This window comes from Chanos chanos, chromosome 10 (assembly GCF_902362185.1).
Source record: "Chanos chanos chromosome 10, fChaCha1.1, whole genome shotgun sequence".
NCBI classification, from domain to species: Eukaryota; Metazoa; Chordata; class Actinopteri; order Gonorynchiformes; family Chanidae; genus Chanos; species Chanos chanos.
This window is the reverse complement of record NC_044504.1, coordinates 20,806,875-20,831,751: the sequence shown is the minus strand read 5'-3', so window position 1 is coordinate 20,831,751 and position 24,877 is coordinate 20,806,875. Positions and strand designations below refer to the sequence as shown.

General features: G+C 41.0%; 1 protein-coding gene across 1 annotated transcript in view; it reads right to left on the bottom strand.

The window, feature by feature from the left end:
- The window catches only part of pacrg (PARK2 co-regulated), a 93,512-nt gene extending 78,992 nt beyond the window's left edge, over positions 1-14,520 (bottom strand). Inside the window, exons 1-2 of the mRNA XM_030787470.1 lie at positions 14,434-14,520; positions 10,142-10,276 (exon numbers count right to left, since the gene is read on the bottom strand). Coding sequence (XP_030643330.1) covers positions 10,142-10,276; positions 14,434-14,520 — 222 coding nt within the window. The remainder of the gene's footprint in view (positions 1-10,141; positions 10,277-14,433) is intronic.
- Positions 14,521-24,877: the final 10,357 nt, after the last annotated feature.

Sequence of the window (24,877 nt, the reverse complement as noted above, 5' to 3'; positions counted from 1 at the left end):
TCCCTACTACATTATCAGGAGAAGAGTGAGAGACCGAAAAAACACAGCTTAGAGATGTGGCAGCTCATAGCCCCATTCTTCCTCTCTCTCTTTCTTCTCTCTCTCTTTCTTTTTCTCTCTCTCTCTCGCTCTCTCTAATTTAATCCTCAAACACTTCATTGCTCCATTTCTCTCTTTTCCTTCATTTCCCCTCATTCTATTTGTCTTCATTTCTCTCCCCAGCCACTCTCCCCTCATCTGCAATGTTTATCTGTGACAAGCCTTCAAATGGATAAGGAAATGTTGAAAGCTTGCACTGCGTCTGAACATCGACCACTGATGTAGGTTAGTCGATGACACATCCATCAGAAAACAATGGGCGTCACAGGTAATAATGGTGAAAATAATGATGAATTCCAGAATGATCCACCCTGATGCTTTATGACCCAGAGTCCAATTCGCTGTCATCTTCGCTGACTAAGACGGATCTATCTGGTCCATCTAATGTAGCTAATCAGTCTCTGTCTCTCAATCACAATAACTCACTTCACACACACACACACACACACACACTTTAGGAGGCTCACAAGCTTTGTCCATTCCCTGTAGCTCACCAAAGTCAGATAAGTGATTCAGTTTAATCTCTGACACCTTTAAATGCCATTTCATTCAAAAGCAAGTCTTCTGGACCACATTCGTAATGCTGCCATTTCAAATCACCAGGAAAGAGCACAGAGCCATAGGGCAGAACAATGTGCATTTTTTCCCCTCACATTTCTCACTTTTTTCCTTCTCTTCTCTTCATCATCTGAAGCATTAATCATCCATGTGAGCAACTTTATGGGGAGTGTTTAAATGGCATGTCCTAAGAATTCACAAAACATTGATTACTGCCACTTTTATGAGAACAGGAATTAACGAATAGCCTATTTCAGAATATTTATACAGCACTGACAGAATGTTGAAACTGAACAACTGAAGAACAGGTTTGTTTTGAAGCCTTGTATAGCTATGCTGATTATTGACTACAACAGCAATTATGGTAAGGACAAAAGTGGTCAGGCTGTTGAGAATGCACAAAAGACCTTGGAAGCACTAATTTGCAGAAAAGGATACAAGGCACATATACACACATTCTAACACACACACACACACACACACACACACATGCGCCCACACATATTTTATATAAATATACAAATAATACATACATACATAAGTAGAGTGAAGATAACATCATCAGCTCACCAAACACGTTCTGTGTATGGGCCTGTACACCCACGATCGATGAAGAGCTGAGTAAATGAACTGAAAAAAAAAAAAGTCTCAAAACAGCCGTGGTGACCAGGCAAACAGAAATCTTGTTTTATCAGTGACTGCAGCTGTGTCTGATAATTAAAACAAGAGTGACTTATGTTACGTGTGAACTATGAATTAACCTAAAAGCTCTGTATTTTCATTTTGTTGCCTGGCATACAATGGAAGAAAACATCCTAGAGCAGACTATAAAAAAGGACCCACTCAATGCTATGCTGAGTGACTGTGTCCATGGGCACAATTTTGTCTAAAGGGAGCTTTTATTTCTGTGTCTGAGACCAGTATTTGGTCTGTTTTTTTTAATCCTCCATCATGTTTGCAAAAATCTGTTGCTAAATACTACAGGCTCTGAGGGAACACAACATGTCTTGAACAGTGAGCTTTCTGCTGGCTTAAGTTAGAATAGTCAAGCCTACAGGTAGAATAATGTATGCCAGCTACACAACCTGCTTGCAAATAGGACAACATATGCTTATAGAGTATCTGAGGAAGCACAACGCTGGATCTACAGTACTTGAGTGCCAGGGGTGCCCATCTGAATGTACATTGTCAGCAGCACAACGTGACATTAAACAAAGCTCCGTCACTAAGAATGGAATGAGGACTAAGAGCTCCACTGGGCTAGTCAGGGTGCACTAGGGAGAGACTGAGAGCCTCTGGGTAACTCCATTTGAATATGAATGTCTCCGGTGATCCACAACAAGGGCAGTGATGTGGGTGGTGGGGGGGGAGTCCACAGTGTGTGTGTGTGTGTGTGTGTGTGCGTGTGCGTGTGTGTTGCATAGTAACGTCATCAGTCGTTGTGCATAATTCCAAGGCACTTTGTACAGTACATTAATCACAGGGACCCTTGAGCACTTCAACAAATCCGAATACACCGACCTTGAGGTTAAAAGAAAGATATTAGGGCCTGTCTATCCTTTCACAATATGGGAGGGAGACATGGAGAGAGACAGAGACCAAGAGAGGGAAAGAGAACAAGATTGAAGGAGAGGGAGGGGGAAGAGAAAGCTTTCAAGGTAATGAAATTCTGCCATAATTTAAAGGAAAGACTTGTGGGGACAGGCCTAGGCCAAAGTCTAGAAAATAGAAGGAGTCAAAGTAGATTAAATTGGATTTTTTTTTCTTTTCTTTTTTTTTCATCCACTCCTTTATTTTAAATTAGGCTTAAGTGCATGTGTGGGGTAGATTTTCCTTCTCCCTTCGCTCTCACTCTCTCTCTCCTTCTCTTTTCTTTTTCCCCCAACAAAAGCTTGATAACAATATTACCGTCCAGAATGAATCGAATCATTTCCAAACCAATTAACCTTTGACAGAATGGATGAGTGGACATTAATGAGAATGGTGCAGGGAGGAAGGAGGGCACAGAGTTAGAGTGAGAGCATGATAGCAATAAAACAGAGAGAGACAAGAGTAAAAGTCTGTCCCTAGGGTGATAGCATGAGTGACAGGGGGTCCAGTTCAGACATTGATAAGAAAAATGGGATGTTGACTCTCGCAGTAGAGGAAAGTGCTGGGAAGAGCACTCCCTCCCTCCATTTCTCTCTGTCCCCCAATCATTCCGTCCTGAATTTGTTTGTCCTGTCTGACTGATAGCAGGCAGCAGTGCACAGACTTAACTCAGCTCATTCTCTATGCTGGGCGCAGAGAGCTCCCAGCTGCCACCGGTCCATTTAGTTAATTAAAGGCTCCATTTGGAGTCACAAGCCCCGCTGGCAATGTGCATGCCAGTCAATAGATCTCTAGCTTCCAGTGGGGAGGGGTGAGAGCAAATACTCCCCCCCACCACTCTACAAATCAAGGAGATTTGTGGCAACTGTCAGAGTCAACCACACCCCTGGTCCTATCTCAGCTGTCCTTCACTCTGTTTGTCTGTCCGTCTGTCCTGTCTACCCTTCTCTTCCCTCTCGGCGCACCACAAAGACACTCCATGTTTGACTTTCTATGACCTTTCACCCTTGTGCTGTGCTCTCTGTGCTTCCTACTAATATGGTCTCCGTGCGGGAGCTGGTTGTGAGGTGTCTCTTGACAGCCATTTGTCCTTTTTATTCAAAATGCATGAAGAATATTCGACTAGTGAACATGTCTTCCTCTTTAACAAGCTAAAATAAGAATTATGGTAATAGGAAGGGATCTTAACTCCACTGTGGAATGTACCAGAGAAGAAATCGAGCAAACTGAGCTGAAGTCATTTTCTTTTCTTCAAGGGCAATAGGTAAGGATTTACTACAGTTTACCTTTTTTGGAGATAATAAAAAGACAGTATACTTGGGATGTGTGTGTAAATATGAATCAACACCATCACATTTATTTGTTAAAACATGACTACCATAGGATCACAAAATCTTATTACTTCATTTAGTTTTTCCACAATCTTATCACTAATCTCTATCCATTGTACCCACTTTGAAATATAAGGTCTTACTGAAAATTTAAAATGATGTCACAGGATGTCTTCTTTCATTAGGGTTATCCAGACTCTAGTCAAAGAAAGAAGACTAGAATAAACTTCTCTTTGTACAGTTCCAGTGTATGGTATCAGTCTTAGTCTAATAAAGGGGATTGTAAGGGTCTTTTTCATCCATGCCCACCCCCCTTCCCTCACCTTACCACACCCTTTCATTTTCTGTGTATTTGTCTGGACACGATGATCCTTATTTCCTGTGTGATACAAGAGAAAGCAAGAAAAGCCAAGTTCTGTCTGTCTTTTGGAAGTTTGCTTCCCCAAACAAAGACCCTGGGTAGTCGTTATGTTATCAGTGTTTGGTCTGCCTGCACAGACTCAGTTCCTGATGGTTGTTTGTTTGCTTGTTTCATTATCTTTTCTACCTTTTAGAAAGGGTTTTGCTGCATGAAAAATAGGAATTTTGGAATTCACAGCATCTCCTTTCCCAACTCCCTGAGACACTGAGAGATGAGAGAGGACTTTGGTAAATGGTTTCTATTTGTAAAATTCCAAATGTTGGGATTGGGTGAGCACCATGTACAAAGTGCAGTGTCAGCTGGAGGCATGGCTTCAAAGCCTACTTCTGATGAGTCTTTCACTCAAGCAGTACCTGTGAAAAAGCTGGGGTTTTAAAAAAAATGCCCACTCCCTCTTCTAACAAGATGTTCTGTTGAGCCCAGCTTGTGAGAGCCTTGAAATTTCATGAAAATTTATTGTTCCAAAACTGAGCTAGCATGCCATCCACAACTCTTTAACACGTTTTGGATAGTCATGACTGAGTAGTTATGGGAGCAGTTTGTACCAGTCTCCTTGCATAGGTCTGAGTCCTGCTGACCACATCCCCTTTGCTTCTTTCTTGTACCTTCACCATGTCCTATCAGACATGTGAAATGTGTATTCTGGCAGTCAATTTCATGCATCTGTTTGTGCTTCAAGTCACCATGACTGCTGCTAATAAGGAAAGAGTTAAGTGATGGGCACCGTATGTTTCCAAATTATGAGTGACTTCAGAGACGGTTTTTCAGGTTGGCCGTGCAGTCTACAGCAATGCCTTCAGGTTGCAGTCACCTCTAGTGGCAGTCAATGAAATCCCATTTCACACATGCTTTTCACTTGGGCCTTGTGAGTTACATCATCCAAGTTAAGCAAAATTGTGCTCACCTGCCAGAAATTTGTTTTACAAACATTTACCAGGATATTCCTTTTAATCATATCCAAGTTTACCAGGGTATTCTTTTCTTTCAACACTGCAGCACCTCCATGCGCTACAGGTCCACAAGAATCTAGTTCTTGAGAGAAACTTTGGAAAGACATATCTGTGTATTTACAACATCTGTCTAGATCTGATGCTCTTAAACAAATCATCATCAGGATGGCTATGTGGTATATAGGATACAAGTAAGAATGCAGTCTCCCCTGGAGATGTGTGTTCAGATTCCCAGTTTGAACAAACTTTATGCAGCAGGGTAATATTCATTAAGACTGTCTATCTCTGCTGATAGGGCCCTCTGTCTCCCATGTATTCTCTCTCTAACCCACCTCAAAGCATGCTTCTTTTTCACTGCGCCTGTGTCTCTGTAGACACAATGTTTCTCTGTTCCCATGTAGAGAGAGTGAGAAAGGCTGAGATGCAGCTGTGTGTGTGTGTGTATGTGTGTGTGAGAGAGCGAGAGAGAGAAAGAGAGTGTGTTTGGTTTGTGAGTAAGGTTGGGGAAACTCACCAGAGATTCATTGCAATGAGCTAATGGGATGAGGGAGAGCAAAGCCACCCCAGCGGACTCACTCGTAGCACATTCCAAACATTACACATACACTAAGGGTTTGTTTTTCCCTCTCTTCCTGACCATCCAAAACATGTCAACATTTGTCTTTGTGTTATTCTTCTAAAAGGGGCAGACTGAGATGGCTTGTTGTCACTTCATGACATGAACAATGGGGCCTGTACGTCAGAAAGGGGTCATGCTGTTTTCTGGTACACAACTACAGGATGGCAGAAATGACGTAACTAGTCTCTGAATGCCAGACTAGAATCAACAGGATCCATTTAAGATAGAACAGAGGGTAAAATTTGCTTTGAGAGATTGATAGAATGCGTCATGAAAAATGGATGATTAAACAAAGCAATTACACACAGCCGTCATTTCCAAAAGCTACATAATTTTCTCTCTGCTCTCTCACATTCTCCTTCTCTCTCTCTCTCTCTCTCTCTCTCTCTCTCACACACACACACACACACTTTTTCTATGGCTTAGACAAAATCGTGGCAACTTTTCATCTTATTTTCTGCCGTAGCTTTGTGCCTGCACGTCACAAACAATCTGGAATGAAATGTGCAAACTGCAAAGCTTACACCAGTGGCCCTACAGATGAGGTTTCTCTATGTGTGTTTTTCTGTCTCCCAAGTGTAACGCAACGCCTGTTCAGTGCCACGGCAGGGCATCCTACACAACTCCCCGGAGGTCGGAAAGGGCTGTTATTTCGAAGCCTTTCTCTCTTTTTGTTCTTCTCCAGTTTTCACCAGCATATTACCTTTTCATGAGTTTGTTTCAAAGTTGTTTTTTTCATAGATCCAAAGGGCATAGTCCCATTCCCCCTTTATTTGTTTTTTTTCCCATTTGTTCTGGGGATGCTTCAATATTTTTTTATACAAAACTCCAAAGCACAAAGCTCTCGGCCTGTGTGCGCATGGTTAACCTCATTTTGCTCTAGCTATTCATTTATTCTCCTAAAGGCACTGACTGCCCCAAGATTCCATTCAAAAATGCCTCAGTTAAACGAAAATTAAAAGAAAAAAAAAAAAGAAGAAAACTAAGATCGGCACACAGAGAAAAGAGAAATAAAATAGGTTTAAACTTTTAGACAAGCAGCCCAATTATGTAATTTACCTGAATGTCATGTTAAAAAAAACAGCCTTACAAGATCAGCAACTGAGATTTCACAAGGTGTCTCACTTAAACAATGTCCTTAACGGAAAAAAAAAAAACAAAAAATAAAAACCACAGGCCCAATCAAGCCCAGTCTTCTCTCTGCCCAGTCTTCTCTCATCATATCTGTACTCAGACTGCCTTGGTCTGCGATCTAAAAAGAAAGAGAGTCAAATAGCCGGTCCAGGATTAACTCATAAAACAAATGATGTACCCAAGGCATGCAATAGAGTTAAACTGTCTAGGGCATGGTCCATCGGCCATAAGTTACAGCGCATAAAAATGTAGATGAGAAGATTGAGATAGTAAGGGGAAAAAGAGAGGAAAAATAGAGACATCCCCACCTCCCCCAGACTAACACACACACAAACATTCGTACAAATACTCATACAAACAAGCCCATACAGAGGAGCAGCATAATTCAATCTTGCTTGTGAGATGGATAAGCATCCCTTTGGAGCGCTTATTCTCTCCATTCCCTACGGCACTTGATCAGATTAATTGATTGTCTCCCACCATTACCACTATTACCACAACCATCACTGCCTCTCCTCCCATTCTATTCCCATTCAGCTTCAGCTCAGGCCTTTACACCCCTTTCTAAAATGCTTTTCTATGCTGCTCGAACAGCAAGCGTGCACACGCGCACACACACACACACACACAAAGACACAGAAAATAAGAGCAGAAGGTGGAAGGGAAGTCTAAATGAATCTCAACTCAAACAAACAAGATATAAAGTTGATCTAATGTAATAAACAGAGTGACTAGGTCTGGGAGGCTTATCTGGTGCTCTCAGTCAGACAGGCTGGAGCTGATATTCACTAAGGATCTGACTCTACTGCCCAAACGGCCAGGTGTGTTTGTGTGTGACACACTCTCTCTCTACCACTGGGCTCCTGCTGCAGAAATCCCTGCTGGTGAGCTGGAGTGCTAAGGCAGTGCACCAGAGCTTCAGGGTTTAAGTTACAATGGCAGGGACAGATCTGTTACACTGAGAAAGGAACCTGGATATACTGCCTTATCTGCCTGCTGCACACACTCCTCACATGTGTTTAAGCTAAAGCTTTTTACAGCAAGAGAGAAAAAAATGAAGGAAAAAAAAAAATTCAGGTGCATCATTCTACTGATACAGCTTTTAATCTCTTTTGGCTTGCCACTTACTGAAGAGGTTGAACACATAGGTACATGGGACCATATGAAACATGAGCAAACATACACATACACACACACCTATCACAGTAAATATCAGCCCTGTTTCAAAAGTATTTGTGTGCGCACACACATGTATATGAGTGAATAAATGAAATATAGAATGCTCAGTGAGGTTTTGCCTGTATGTATGAGTCTTCCTTTGATGTTTGCTGAGACACAGCAGTCCTATTATTTAGTAATGAGCAGACGGGACAATGTGAGAGAAGCAAAATTGTGAATGTTAGAGCAGAGAAACTACTGGTAGAAAACACCTACAGCCATGCGCTGCTGCTCCCTACTGCACAGAGCTAGGGATGACCACAGTCAAGAAGAGAGGAGAAGAGGAGAGGAGAAGGAGAGAAAGGGAGAAAGGAATTCATTACAGTAATGAGTGCAAAGCTACACTGGAAAAATCCCCTTAAATAAACATTACTGATGCAGTACGTTTTCTGTATTCATAGAGCAGCACATACATCTGTGAAAATGCAGAAACACAGCGTGCTAAGAGAGAAAGAGAAGGAGAGATTTTGCCATCCATGATATCTCAAGGTGAATTTAAACAATTTGTGCAAGGAACACCAATAACAAAATATGGGTCTAAACAGAAGAAAGAGACTTGTGCAAATATCAGCAGGAGATGAAAGTACACTACTCTCTGTTTTCACCTTCAGTCAGAACTAAATCAACAATCTCTATACCTTTTTTTTTCTTTCTTTCATCTGACACTCACTCACTTTTTGGTAACCTGCGCAGATGACTCCCGTAACCCTGGCTTGAACTCTTGCCCTGAGGGTTACTCAGTGCAAACTTTGCACCATTCACACAAGCAGAGAACACACACACACAGTCACACACACAAAAACATGCAATGACACTGTAGAGCCTTATATAATACGTGTGTGTATATATACATATATATATATATATATATATATATATATATATATATACACACGTACACACACACACACACACAGGAAATGTCTCTTTGAAAAACATACACATGAAGTATATAGCCCTGCTTATGGTATGAATGAGCTGAAACACTCAAAAAGAAAGATTCAGGGGAGAAAAATTAGTACCATGTGTAGGTACAAAATCAATAGGCATAACAGCAGCATTAGATATGACAGCAACAATTTCATACACCAATTCCGATCTGCTGCAAGCAATTTCATACAAACTCAAAGTAAGACATTATTTTTTCAAAAGATTCATTTTGAAACCTGTGTTAATAATTCATATGGATGCTTTTAGGATGGGTTTTTTTTTCACTTTTTCTATTTTTTTTTACCAGGAAATGGAGAATGGTGTGATTTGGAGAATAAGAAAAGGTGTGTGTGTACTTGCTTTGAGTTAAAAATGTCATTAGATGCAGGTTATGGGTATGAGTCTGCTGGATTCCTCTCAGCTGCTGTTATACTTCCTGTATGCTGACTACAGTGAGATGCACACAAAAATTTACACACAAGTGCACACACACACACACACACACACACACACACACACACACACACACACATACACACACACACAAGTTTGTACTCATATCCTAGTGGGGACTTCCCATTTACTCCCATTATTCTCTAACTGAAGAATACTAACCTATCCCTAACCCTAACCCTAACCTAAACCTTAACCAAATGAATGTTTTGACATGTTTTGTCTTATCAGTGGTTTATCATCAGTTTAGAAAAACATTGTTCTTCCAGTGGGGACCAGCATTTTGGTCCACACCAGGCACTTTTTTCAGATTATGCTATCTTACTGGGGATTTACCGGTCCCCAGAGAGATAGCAATATATGGTGCATGCACACACACACACACACACACACACACAATACTTGGCAGCACTAGCTATCTCAAATGCTAAAATGAATTAATCACTGCAAAGGAAAACATGTTGAGACAAAAACTTGACAACTCACATGACTGACAATGATAACTGGTGAGACCTTATTGACAATGAATGTATAATCCCTGTCCATTAGCAGTGCTCTATAACATTCACATTTTTCACAATTTAGTCTTCAGAATCAGTGAGAGTGATGTTATAATAAGAGTTCATACCACAACATGGCATGTGTCTGTAACAATAAAGCACATGCGTGAGACAGGAATACAAAACCTTAGTCTTGGCCTATATTTCTGCTTTGTACAACAAACATCTGTCTAGGTGACCAGGAGCATTCTCTTGTTTAGTACTATATTGTAGCTGGGGTTCCACATTGAACAGAGAGGACAGTTTTGAAAAGAGTCAGTATGGAAGCAGTCAGTTACCTTCCAAATGATTCGGTGGCCCCTGGTGTTATGATCCAGTGCAATAGGGAAGTCACCACGGTCATAGAACTGCCGAAACTTTGTGGGTGGGGCGAACCTCTCCTTGAAGGCTCCTGCTGATGGCGGTCCAACCACCTAAAAGAATAGAAAATTTAAATTCAGTGAAACAGAATGAAACTGACTTAAAATGAACCCACTCTGTGTAGGGAGAGGTACAGAAATCAGAGATTATTCAATGTGACTTCTTCCCCAGCTAGAAGGCTTTGGTGGTCAGATTTGGCAGTGTGAGAGAGCTCTGCCGCTCCAGGCACTGCCTCAGGCACTGCTATTCTCATGTTACCACTCTTGTATAAGTAAATGCATCCAGCTCTTGCAATAGATGCCAGTGATGTTGCTGCTGGTTCTACCGTTGTTTTCATCAAAAGAAGCGGTGAAAACATAAATGAAAACATTACGGGGGTGAACTGGATTGTGTCATTTGATTAACTATATGAAACTGATTAGTTAGAGAGCTATTCTTGTAGTTAGTGAAAAAGAGAAGCTTTTTCCAAGTCGCAAAATTCTTTGTTCTATTCAAATAACAGTTAGCTTGTATAGGTCAACCTTAACATGACAGATAAGTATATTGTCCAGACACCTACAGCTCCCGTGTCACACAGTGCATATATACAGAATGACAACAAATGCAATAATCAGCTGTGTTACTTGACAGTGTTTTGTGCTACTTTCACTGTTCATTTCATCATCTCACTTGGTATTAAATTATAATTGTTCATTTACAGCAATCATTCACACTTGCTTTCTGTGAATGCATGTTTTTTTATGCCACAACAGCCTGATATTCAGCCTGACAACAATAAACTCTCTTGAGACACAAAAAATAAAATGTTTTGTGTATTGTTCCAGGTAACCAGAGTTTTACAAAACTTCCAAATTTCCACCACAAAAAGTTTCTTCGAGCCAGTGAATAAAAATGAGTATTCGCCTTGCAGATAAGTGACACTCTGGCAGTTTGGAGCTCAAAACAGCCACAAAAGGCCAGGTAGCATAGCTGAAGCATAAAGGGAGAGGGAGAGAGAGAGAGAGAGAGAGAAAGAGCAGAAAGAGAGAGTGCGAGAGAGAGAGGCTGTCTGCCAGTGGCTAAAAATAACCCAGAGGTAAATGACAAACTCCCTGTTGCACTGGCTGGATTTTACAGCTGTCCTGAAGTGATGACACTGCAGTAACCTCAGTCGCCATAGAGCTTTCAAGTGCAGCCCCTGTCCCTCTGCCTAACAAGAGTCATGAACCACCTGACTGAGCAGCACACAGCATTTTCTCTTTTCTTTTTTTTTAATTGTCTGGCAAAGCCAGACTCTTTACCAAGCTGCAATTGACCACGAGGGTCTGGGGTTGAGATCGCAAAGGGAACTGTCACACCAATGGACCTTTGCTGGTTGACTTTCAATTCTGATGAAAGCTGGAATTGAAGTGTTAACCCTGTTTCATAGCTCAGGATTACTTTGTCCACCACAAGCCAGCTATGACTCAATTATGAGCGAGTCATGAGTGTGGGTGTATGCATGTATATGAGAGAGAGGGAGAGAGAGAGAGAGAATTCTGTGATTTCTGTGACATTACTTTTAGACAAACTGACAAGTACTTTTTTCACAAAGCTGACAGAACACCTATTGTCTCAGAAGGAGTAGTATTCTTGCTGACTATCTATACTAAGAACAGCTTTGCAGTGATGTGTGTGGCGCTTCCAAGGTGTGTTGTTGCACTCACATGCACAGTGAGGAAGACAGAGAGAAAAAGAGGTACATGCAAACAGACAGTGTCAACTTATGAGGGACAGAGAGGAAGGGAACACACAGATAAATAGCGAAAGACAGACACATAAGGAGTGAGAGAATGAGAGTGAGAGGGAGTGTGTGTAAGCGAGAGAGAGGGAGAGAGAGAGAGAGAGAAACTGAAAAACAGAGTGAGGGTAAGATAGAGAGGAGCCCCAGCTCATCAATTTCAAGGGTGAGTTGACGGTGGTGGCGGTGCTGTTGCGTGTAGGTGATCCATCAACCTGCCTGAGGGGGATGTGAGCTCTCTCCTCCAGAACCCCAAAATGCCTCTCAAAGCCTCTGATGGATGTTTGCCGAGCGATCGTCAATTCACTGTCAGCATCGGTGACACCTGCATTTCCATTTATGTTTTTTTTTTTCCCCCCTCTCTCTCTCTCTCTCTCTCTTGCTCTCTCTCACTCTCTCTTTCTCACTCTCATTTTCTTTTTCCATTTTCTAAAAATTCTTTTCCTAGCATTTGCAGATGAGAGTGCCATGATGCAATGGGATGCATAACCTCATGTGTTCACAGAGCCAGGAACTCCTCTCTGTGTCTCGTCTCGTCTCTCTCTCTCTCTCTCTCTCCCTCTCTCTATGTCTCTCTCTTTCTCCTTCTCTCTCCTGCTAGCTCTCAACCTCCATCACCCCCCTTTTTTGTGGTTCAGAGGTTATAGAAATCTACCGGGAGAAAATCACACAGACACACATACGGCTTGTGTGTGTGTGAGTGTGTGTGTGTGACTCTGTGTGTGTGTATGTGGGCAAGCAGGGTGACTCACCCAAGCTAGTAGAGAGAGATTCAACCTCTCTCTCTGATAAGGTCAGGCTGCACAGCACTGCCGCAGGCAATCAAATTAACTTCTTTTATTTACAGGGGCATTCACCACACCATGCCCAAACCAGCAGCAGGGAAAAAGGAACTCACTCAGTAAGTACAGTTTCCTTTTTTTTTTACCAAGAGGATTCAGTACAAGTACAACCAACCAGAAGTTAAATGTCAAATGGGAAATTACTATATGAAAGTTACTCTGAGGTAAGGCGTCCCTTAAGGGTGGATGGATTGTAGGAATAAGAGTCTGCATAGAGTTATGTTTAATTTCAGACTTATTCAGCTACATATGCTATGTGTATTTAACTATACACACAAACAAAAACAAATGTTTAAATAAATGTGAAATAAAGGTGTAGAACAGAACAGTCAGCAGTTCTCTAACAAGACAGGCCACTCACTCACTTATTCACGGCCCCTCCTCCTCCTCTCTTCCTCTCTCTCTAAAATGTTCAGAGTTCAGAGTTTGTGCTCTTGTTTGTAAATTCTCAGAGGCACTTTGTGTTTGTCATCATGTCACCTCTATTACAGTGTGAGTACATCTGAGGGCAGAATTGAAAAATGACAACTTTTGAAGTGAAGACAACAAACATGCCATCAACAGTCACTCTTCAGAACAAAGACAAAGAGATATGAATCCATAAAAATGTTTTCAATTATGGAAGAGTGGAAGGTGAAAAAAAGTGTTGTCAAACTGGAAATGAACAAAAAATGCTCTTCTCCTTGCTTTACTGTGCCACTGAAATTAGGCTCAAACTGCTTTTTCATATTTTAACTATTTACAGAAGAGGATGTGCAATAGAGCACAATTTAAAGTTTTACTCTGTATTAAACATAGTAACTACACAAGTGTAGTAAACATATAAATGATGGTTAGTGGGTGTGGTGAAAGCCCCCTGAGCTTGGCCACTTTAAGCTTTTACTGCCCTAATCAGTAACGACACCTGAAAGCATTAAAATGCTGGCACAGGCCATCAACTTAACGACACACAAATGCGATACATCACTCAGGCCTCAATATCCAAGGAGTGTCCCCCTCCCCACAATGACCTTATAGTGCCCTTACTGTATGGGAACAGGGCTGCCTGTATTAATAGTGTTGAAAGACATGTTTGAAGAAACAAGATTATGTCAATCTGGAGGGTGGTCAATTTATGCCATATGATGAGTTACTGAACAGAAAAATCTGAGAAATCTCACACATAACCACAAATCATCCCTTTGGTCATTTGTGTTACCCTCATTTACAATGAGCTGATCTGAATGAAACATAATATAAAATCTGTTTGTGTAATTTTAAGATTAATATGCAAGCTGCCTTCTGTTTCTTATTTTGCCAAGTTTCCCTGTTGCATGCTGTCAACTTCCATATCCAACGCAACATTCTTTCCGCTAACTTACTCAGGCACCTCAGTGTGAAACCAAGTACAAATTCACTGAAAGCATTATGATGAGAACAGCCAGAACACAAAAGTAACAGACAGTTATAAATGTTCCCTTTGAGGTTTCATCAAATACTCTCTACCCCATAAAATCTCCTCATCTCTCAGCCACCACCTCTTCATATACTTTATCCCTGGCTGCGCCTCCCGAGGGACTTGCTCTTTAACGCCGACCAATTCAGGCTCCATCCCCTCCCATCCTCTCACCCTGACATCCACCCGCACACCCACACATGCAGGCAGGCACGACGGCTGACAGGTGGATGGCCCAGCCTGGGGCCTGGAGGGAGTCATCCCAGCAATGAGCAATGGATGTGATGTGGCAGGCAGACAGTGATGGGGTGGGGAGCTGGTGAGGGGTGCGGGCAGATGAGGGGAGGGGATGGTGCATGAGTGAGACTGACACTCCAAGACCAGGGAGCACCATTGATTTTGGAGAGACAGAAAGACAGAGAGATAGTTACATTAGTTTATTTGTAGCTAAGCATATCTGCAAGCCCTTTCTGTATTTCCATTACATCAGAGGTGACCCAGAAATGTGCTGGCAGGTGTCTGCTGTGGAAGATGAGGAGGTATGAGATGGCTTAGCCATGGACAATTATGGGTGAATTATCACAGTACTTTAAGGGTGGTCCTGCACTGAGCTGTATGACCAGTTACACCCTGTTCCACATGAGAGTGTTTTGTTATGACTGACATAGTACTGCAAGACTGCAATGACCCTGTTTAGTAACAGAGGTCTGTAAAGTCATACCATGTTTGGGTAAGATATATAGTTTAAAATTCTCTTAAAAATAAAATTTGAAACATTTTGAAAAACTTGTTTAAAATTCCCTCATCAAAAGTTCTCCTGGATAATATTACTCAGAATATCTGGCTGTGTTTCTGAATGCCATTTGCTCATTATATTCTAATGTGTTTGTCTACTAGCTGATCCAGCTTTCTTCAGATAGCAAGTCGTGCGTAAACAAGGTCAAACTCTGAGACCTCCTGTGGGGATAATGCCTTCAATCGCAGACCAGTCTTTGGAATAGACCAAAGTGTGGCCGCTGAGAAATTCAGTTTTTATCATTTATCTCTTCTTTCAGCGTTTTGCACGGGTGATACGTTCTACTTTCATATCTCTCTTCAACTTCTAGGTCCCGAGTCAGAGAGATGGTTTTGGAAACCAGCAGGAGGTGTATGTACATGCACAAGAAATATATAAATCAATTTTCAACAAAAAAAAAGGCAGAAATGGTTGCTTTTTCAAAAAACACACAACTCATGCAGCCCCCTGCTTGTAGCTGATTTATTCGCACATACTGAGCAAGCAATGTGCGTTTCCTAAGAAGTCATCTGTTTCCTGTGGAGGATATTGAGTTTCTAATCCCCGCATACAAACACACACACAAACACACATATTAGCACTTTTTGAGCCTCTGTAGGCCTTACTTTCATTCCCAAATGCCCACTGACTCATGTGCTGATCAACCTTCCCCACAGGACTGCCTGACAGACCATGCACACATGCTGGTATTGGTGCCATTCTTAGATTAATAATTCTGTCATCCACTGCAATTAGCAAAATATTTGTAGAAACAAATTATGCCTACTGGTCACATAAGGGACCATATGGAGCTACAGCAGATAACTGCCACTTCTAACTTTGCCTACAAGAGATTTTGACTGTATAGCATGTGTCAGCATTAGACCAAAGAGTGGTGCTGGAAGTACAGAAGCAAATTACTGCCCACAAACACACAACTACTTGCATGGAAATGTTCATGCAATGCATGAAGCCTGAGCATTGATAGGCACACATGTTCTCATGCTCCTTTGCTATTCTCTTTTGACCAGTTGACTGGTTCATCTCCAGCAGGTTCTCTTGCTAGCTTTTTGGTTTTCTCACCTCAGTGTGATCAAACCAGAGGAACTGTGAGGTGTTTCCAGACAGTGAAGTGACTTACTCACAGCTGACTGACTGACTGACTGAAAAAGAGTAAACATGACAGATTCCTCCTTTTCTCTGCCTCAGTACTCCTCCGCTCAGTTCTCTGCTCTGCCTTTGTGTGTCTGCCTGAAGCACACCTTCTCTTCAACACTGTGTGGAACAGGCGACGCGAGAAAGAAAGAGTGAGTGAGTGAGAAAGAGAGAGAGAGAGAGAGAGACGGAGAGACAGAGAGAGAGAGAGAACCCCTTCGAGAAGTTCGATGAAAGGATCTTAGAAACGGATCCACCCTCCTGCTCACTGAAACGTAAGTGGAAGTGAAGTGCTGAGCTATTACCTACAACATAGTTAAGATGGTACCTATACCTATACCTGGATAAACTCACTGGACTTACTGTGCACAGCCACCAGCAAGAGTACGTAGCAGAGAGCAAATGGGAGAGATGCCGACACTGCAGATTATGGAAGCAAAAAGGGCAAAGTCAATTGTTTATGTGCTAACAGTCCCCCTACCCCACCCCAACACACAAACACACACACATACACACACGCACGCAAACAAAACAAGGTACATAAGAGTACACAAATATAGAAGAGATTTGAGAGATAGCATGCTGTTGATTTAAACAGCAACTTAAAGCAAAATTAATGAGCGATTAATACCCTGTTAAAACTGTTTCTTCTTGCAGGAAAGGATACGAAAAGCATGTCTCTAATATCATGGCTTTTTGGTCTATATCTTTCAGGTTTTCACCAATAGCGAGACTGGCCTATTTTGTTCAGTAATTTTTGATTTTGATTTCAGTGAACTCCTTTCTTAAGGGTATATTGCAGCTCAGGAAATTTCCAAAGGTCAGAGCAGAATTACAAATTGTACAGATTTTCAAAGAGACTGACTGACAAAGGCCACTATTTGCCTTGCTGGATTGAGGTGACACAGTGTTTGTCACAGGCATTGATTCTCTTTCTGCTATTTTCATTATCTTGATGTGCTGTATGCAGTCTGCCATGTGGCCTTGAGCTGAATGACACACATACACACACACACACGCACACACACACCTGGAGGCCATGACACCTGTCTCACCCTACTCAAGTCAGATTACTGAGATGAGGCCAATCTCTTTAAAACAAAGGATACAGGATGCACTTGTAAGAGTACTAATTTGTTAAATCCCCTTAGCTTCTATGACTAACTAAATGAACAGCATGTGTCATTCGATTTTTGAAGAGCAGATCACAACTGAAACCGAATTTAGTTCAGTCACATTTTCATGTACAGTTTCCTAACCTAAAATTGCATTTCTGTATTTGTTTTGTTTGCTGACAATTTAAGGGCTTAAATGAGGACAATGAGTATCCATAAACATGAGTAGAAAACAGAGTGATCACCTTTTTCCGCCCTATGTCTCAGCTAATCAAAGTAGCCAGCAAAGTAAAATTTAAATAATTGTGCCTTTTTGGTAAGATAACATATACTAGAATGTACCATATGTAATGTACCAATGTAACATATAGGCTACCAGAACCATATACCATACTTGCCGTTTCCCCACAATGATATGAGCAGTTCGTTGGTTTGCAGTGCTGCTCATGTTACTCCGAAAGACTACTAGAAAACAAACAGGAGTTTGGTTAGGTGTAAATTAACAGTGAATAGCAGCAATGAAAATTAACGTTTTCTCCAGTTTTTCATAATTAAGTTTTCCAGCCAGAATGCTCATCTTGTAAGAAATTTTCAGCTGTTGATATGTGTCTCATTTTCCAACTGAGTGCATGTTTTTATTTTCTCTCTCAGTTTACCTGCAAGGCTTTTGTGCCTGTTTCTAACTGACAACGCTACAAAAGAAAGTCACATCAACGTTTTTTCCTTAAAGCCAAAAGGGTGTAAGTAAGAAGCGTTATCATCAGAGTGCTGAGCATATGTTGCATATTGATTCCCTTTTGTCAAGCTCACTCTAACTGCTATTGACAGAAAGCATCCAATAATACATTCCTCAGCTGGCCACATACCAAATCACCAAAATCGAACCACAACCTACATACCAGCTGCTATCTACCAAGACTATCTTATGCAAAACCTTTGGCTAATATGATTTTTTTTTTTTTTGCACAAACGCTGCTGGCTTTGCAAAACTATTCATCTAAGGGACCCATTCATTCAAGGACAGCCTTGTGTTTAGATATCATCCTTGTCTTCACTTAAATGGGGAATGATTAATGTCCATCAGTGGACACTGACTCAGTGCATTCACCAAGGGCAAAAGGTCCATAGCTAATGTTAAGTGCCTCTTGACCTACATGGTCTTTAGCTGGTCGTTTTTTTTGTTTGTTTGTTTTGGGTTTTTTGTTGCACAAAAAAAGGACAGTTCTTGTCTTAATAGACTCAATATTCCTCATTTCCTGATCTGCCCTCTGAAATTTGCCTTGGAAATACAATATTACAGCAGAAGACAAGAATTTGTGAATTTGTGGATATGTTTTGGCAATGAAAAAAGTGTTTTACCACACTGATTTGCGTGTTTTTTGAAAATATTGCTCAGTGTAGCTTCATATACATTTATATTCATATACAATGATTAACTACCAAAATAAATGCTGTTTGGTGTGAGTAATGGACTTTCTTTATTAAAGCCATCTCAAATGGAAATGCAAATGGGTCTTTAGACAAAGAGAACCAATCCCGGGACCAGAAGGGAAATTACTAACATTATAGCCACAGTTAGTGCCTTGCAAGGTCATTATGAAACACTAGCACAAACACTTCCCCTTATAAATGATTAGGGCACTGTGAGTTTTTCTATTGCCTGACCAGAGAGAAAGGCCATGGTGGTTGCAAGGAACGCTTGCCTCTGAAGTAAAACCATCTTTTTCATCTTTACATAACTATTTATTCTTGCGATTAGCCCCTTTGACTGTGAAAGAGCAGCACCATGGGTAGAAAACAAGCATCAACCACATTTTTCAAGCCCAAAACTCTGAGGAAAAGATGTGTGCACATTTGCAGCATCTCCTCTTCCTGCTGATGCCTCAAACACTAAATGCTAAGAAAACAAAATAAAAAAATGCTCAGAAATAAAGAGAAAGAAATGTAAAAAATATTAAACTCCAAGCATTTTCACTTACACAGTGTCTGTACAAGGTCTACTCAAGCATAATGGTTCATTAATAGTGTAACAGCAGTCAGGCCATCTAGCACACTGATAGTTAAATAACCTGTAGCGTACTGTGACCCCCATCTCTGTCAAACATGACACACTTTGACCAGGATGGATTGGTCTTGGGCATGGGGGTGTTATTAAGTGAGGTGGAGGCTGTGGTTCTTTGGCTGAGGAGGAAAGGCATTGGACTGCATACAGCCTATTGTCAGTCATCACTGTATCACCCCAGAGGGACATCAGCTATGCATGGTATAGAAATGGATGGATGGAGGGAGCTTAAAAAGCAACAGTCCCACAGTGTAGAAGCTTGTGCCATTTCCTGCGCAATCCAAACCCCACCCACTCAAGATGGGTTTTTACTGCTTTATTTATTGACTTTTTTTCACACATGGCAAATGATGTGCTCCCATGCCAGGTAACTGTTTCTAGAGAGACATAACATTGAGAAAAATAGATGAAGATACAGTGAGAGAAACGAAAGCCAGGGAGCGAAAATAAGACACACAGAATAATAATGACACCAGTAGTTGGTATAAAAGATGGAGGACACGCAGGTGTTGGTGTGGAGACTTTAACTCTATCCTCATGGGCAGGAGGGCGTGCGTAATATATGCCGGTGTTGGTGGGTTTAACACTAATCCCACAAGTGCTGCTGTAAATGAGGTCTGTCAGAGTTTACCTCAACAATCTCACAGGCTGATGCTGTACCAAAGGTCAAGAGAATACATGTAATACCACTGAGGGAATCCAGGGTTCCTCAATCAATTTATTCTCTCTCAAGTGCTGTTGCACTTTCTTCATGGAAGCTTATGTGTGTGTTCATACATGGTTTGAGTCAAGTGTTTTGTACATCAAAGAGAGATACCATTTCGGAAATGCTGGATCCTTTATTGCTGAGCTATTGGACCTATTGGACATTTTGCAGAGCTAAGCCTGATTTGGTGCATTTCAGTTTAAACAGGCATCTGTGTTGTAGAAAGTAACATGCAATACAGCAAAATATATACCAGTGCCAAAAAAATATATCAAAGAATTTTTTGGACTCCTTGATGTAATATTTCTTCTTTCTTCTACTCTAGATGAATACACCTCTACAACCAGACCAGACATGGCATTTTACTCTTTCACCATAGGAAGATGATGGCCTCACAACAGGAATATAACATAGCTTTGTTTTCCTCATGAAGAGGAATTAAAAGAGAAAAGGGTGGCAGTGGTGTGGGGCCTTAGTATTGATTCAGTTTCTATGGCCATATATTTTATAGCATAATAAGCTCAGTGCTTCAAACCCATTCCCTTTCAAGAGACCAAATGGCCTTGCCCTTAATCCACAAATCACAGCTCCCTCTGTGGTTTCCCTTCTAAGGTGACCTACCAGAAAACACAGGAAGACAAGAAAAGAAGCTCCTACATAAAATCGATAGTTATGGTCACCCCCTACATGCAGAGTTTTCCCTACTCCACTCCTAATCTGGAGAATTATATCAAAAGTGCTTACACTGATCTCAGATCAGTAGTTAGGGACATGATCATCTCTATTGATCTGAATATTTAAGACTTTTAAATGGGCTGCTTCCACAGATCCCAACAAGGGAATTTGATTTGCTTATGACCTTCAGAAAATGGATAAAATGCATGACAATGCTGATCTTGGCACTTTGAAAGTGAAGGGCAGTGTATCTTATTCCCCAGGTCTGTTGTTGTCATGATAATTAAAACGGCAGCACAGTTTATGGTTCCACTCTCTCTGATGGAGAAAAGACTACCACAGCACTATTGCAGAGAATAGGCCTTTTCTGTAGGTGACATAGCAAAGCCACAATCAGCAGACCCAAACTGCTGACATCGGAGAGATGGGTGTGATAAGACATCATGTCACAAGAAACATGAAGTGCTGCCACCCGTATTATATGAGCAGATTTAGGTTCCATGTGAGGAGTGACAAAAGACAAATACCTCTAGTTTTATAATATATGGAGTGATTTTCATGCATTGAGTAATGTTCCTTTTTCCCTGAGAGTTGTAATTTTTAAGTTTCCAGACTCAGTGGGGCTCTTCACGGAGTCTTCAGAACTTAGGCTAAATGGATACAAAAATGCGACAGCAAGGAGGCGTGAATGCATAATCAAATAAAATGTACTCCTCGTTGCAAAACAGCTCTAAATCAATAAAAAGCAACTGAACATTAATGGTTAATTAACATTAAAATTAAACCAGTAGCCTTTGTCATTCACCTGATCAGATAGCTTATGTGAATAATGAGGGGAAGGGGGGGCGGCTACAGATATCTCATAGTGCTTCAGTGTGCCTCCTTTTCTCTACACCATGACTGTTTGTAAAAGGTAGCTGGTTTGAGAATAATTGGTACTGTTAACAAGAGTGAACAAACAAGTGTGGGAGCCAAAGAAACAGAGAGAGACATGAATGAGACATTCTGTGACAATCTTACAGAATGGAATCACAAGGACAAAGTGCTCTAACTTCATTCACAACTTCTGTTACTAAGCAAACTTCTTTTCCTTTTCTTGCATATTTAAGGTTCAGAAAATATTAAAAAGAAAATATAAAATTTCCCCAGAGTGATGTGTTTTCCATCAGAAAAGATTTTGCTTGTTATTTTTAAAGCTTCCTACAGTACTCTCTCCCACTTAACACAAAAAAGAAAACAACATAACCATGATAAGCTACAAAACTTCACAATGACTGAGTTCATCAGTCACTGATGTACATTTAAGGATGCTATTATAAGCACTCGATCATCAGTTCTTTGGTGGTGCCCGATGGCGCAATAATGTAACAAGCAGAGAGAGAGGGAGAGAGAGAGAGAGAGAGAGAGAGAGAGAGAGAGAGAGAGAGAGAGATCGTATGTGTGGTATCACATTAGCAATGCTGGCAGTTCATCTCTCAGATTTGCTATATAGGGACATTGATTAGGCCTCATAGCCCTTCCAAGCATCCATATTTGCATCATTAAATGGATGTGACTCAAAATCTGTGTGGAGAGAGAGGAGTCAAGTGCTTTCCTGGCATATATTCAGAGTCCAGTTAGCTAAAGGTGGCCTTGCTAAATGAGTCTATTATTGTTTCAGTACAAGTTGAGCAATATTACTCTAATTATTATCTTAATCCTGGTGCTCTGGCTTCTCTTCCACATCTAAAACATCAAGCCTAATTAAAACATGTCAGAATTTGTAGCATATGAGAAGCTGTCAAACAAAGTGTTCAAGGGACCGTCCTGTCATATCACATGATTGACAATACTGACAAGCTATCAAAATGTCTCAGAGCATCTAGTCTACAAAATTTTTGGTCAGTAAACAAGAACGATATACTCAACTTTCCAACAATAGCCTTGGAGTAGGCTATTGTTTTCTGTGTGTCTTTTACTGCATTAGGATATAAGTCAAAATATGCTTGGCAGAGAAAACTAAGCTAGATAATGAGGTCAGTTTGTGTGGGTAATTAGGTAACTGGTTAAAGTCACACAAACCCAAGACAATAAAATTAGTGCAGTGGCTGCAGAGAGCATATCTGGACCTGAAACACACGGCTGGAATAATGGAATATTTGTCATCACCACAGAAAAATGGGAATTTCTCACAGTAACAATTTATCATTTGCAACTTTCACGTCATACATGTCATAATAAACACAACACAACAATAAACACAAAATAAATACAAAAGCAGTTTGGACACTGCAACTGAAAATTACCCATTTCTCCTTCTCTGTCTCAACATCTGTGTGTGCGTGTGCGTGTGTGTATGTGTGTGTGTATGCACACATACTAAATGATGTCATAAACTACCATAATATAAAATCTGGTTAATGTGACCGTGCCAAGTTAGCAAGTGAGCAGTCGACTACAGAGACATGACAATAAAGTTGTCATGTGGGCAGTAAATGGAAACCTATTATGAAATCAGTTCATCATCTGACTCAGCCAACTGGATTGGTTCTTCCCAATCTTTTATGCTCAGGATCGAAGTCATTTAAATGCACTAATCCTCCAACTTAGAACAGAGTTTTACAGTACAGCTGCTGCCCCACAGAAATACACTTCTGACCTAAAAAAGGTCAGAAATACATTTGACCAAATCAATAATACCTGCCAGTGTGAACTGATGTGCCCTCCAATCTGTAATATCCAGCTAATTCATCTTCATTTCAGGGCTGGGGCAGAGACGTTGTCTAGGGGCTCGTCTATCTCTGACAATTAGGTACCTCATGGTTCAACTCATGGCTTATGAAGGAAGTGCCCTTGGGGGAATGGAAGTTATGGAAATGGATTTAGAGTGAGAGGGTATTTTGTTGTGGACTATAGAAAGTATGAGCAAGTGAAGGAAACCTAATCGGCAAAGAATGTGGTATACTGAGAATAGACAAGCTACTGTAAACAGCACCTAGCCTGTCACTAATTTGACACTTGGATCACTCTTTTCCTCACTCACACACAGATACACACACACACACACACACACACACACACACACACACACACACACATAGAGGGAGGGAGGGAGAGAGAGAGAGAGAGAGAGAGAGAGAGAGAGAGAGAGAGAGAGCGCTATATTCACAAACCTGAAATACTGTATAACATTTCATTCAAGGGCTGGTGCTATGACAGATAGAACTTTTAATCTTTCACTGAAGAAGACTAGTATGCCATCTCTCTACAAACACTTATTTTTTCCATTTGTTCAGGCCTCTCTGTTCAATGATTTAGTCACTGCACAAACATTCGGTCATAGCCAAAGGGAAACTGAAGGTAGTGGTACACTCTCTGTGCAGCTCTGTAAAGCTCTCTCCCCTCACATAGGACATAATGTTGGTAGTAGGGGGGTATATGAGTTAGCGTTCAAGCAGAGCATACTGCGCTACTCAGTCAAATGCCTGTGCTTTTGGCACTCCCGCCACAATTTTTAGGCAACAACATTACAGCAGACATTATGAGACTCAGGGGGTAGCTATAACAAACAAACAAAATAAACTCATTCTAGATGGAGTAAGATAAGCAGTTAGTTAAATGGAATACCACTGCTTTCAAGATTCAAACACATGAGACTAACACCTTGTCTTGCAATTTTAGAATATCTCTACTCTGAATTTTCCACAGACCCCTGGTTAAATCCTATGACAGTCAGCCTCCCTTCATGATAAACAGTAACATTTAGGAAGCAGTTCCTCTGATTTTCTACAAGGTGGTTCGTGGCAAGAGAACAAACGGGCACTTGTCCCGCAATTAAACCAGTAAAATAAAACTCCAAGAGGATATAGCATCCGCATGTACTTTTAACTGATATATACCCCCAAATTGACTGTTGGGGAGATTAACTGCACATTTTTCAGAGGCCTTTTTTCGGCGATGACTTGAGATGGAGCTAGTGTGCGACAACATAGAATTTTCTCACAGTGTAATGAGACTTCTAGTCCGCATGTTTCATGGACTGTAGCCACTGAAACATAGAGGTTAGCTAACTTCGGTAAATTGACATCCCTGGTGATTTCTCTGACGAAAGAAATTCAGCCATTGGGTGCTGAGAACTGTTCAGTGATGTG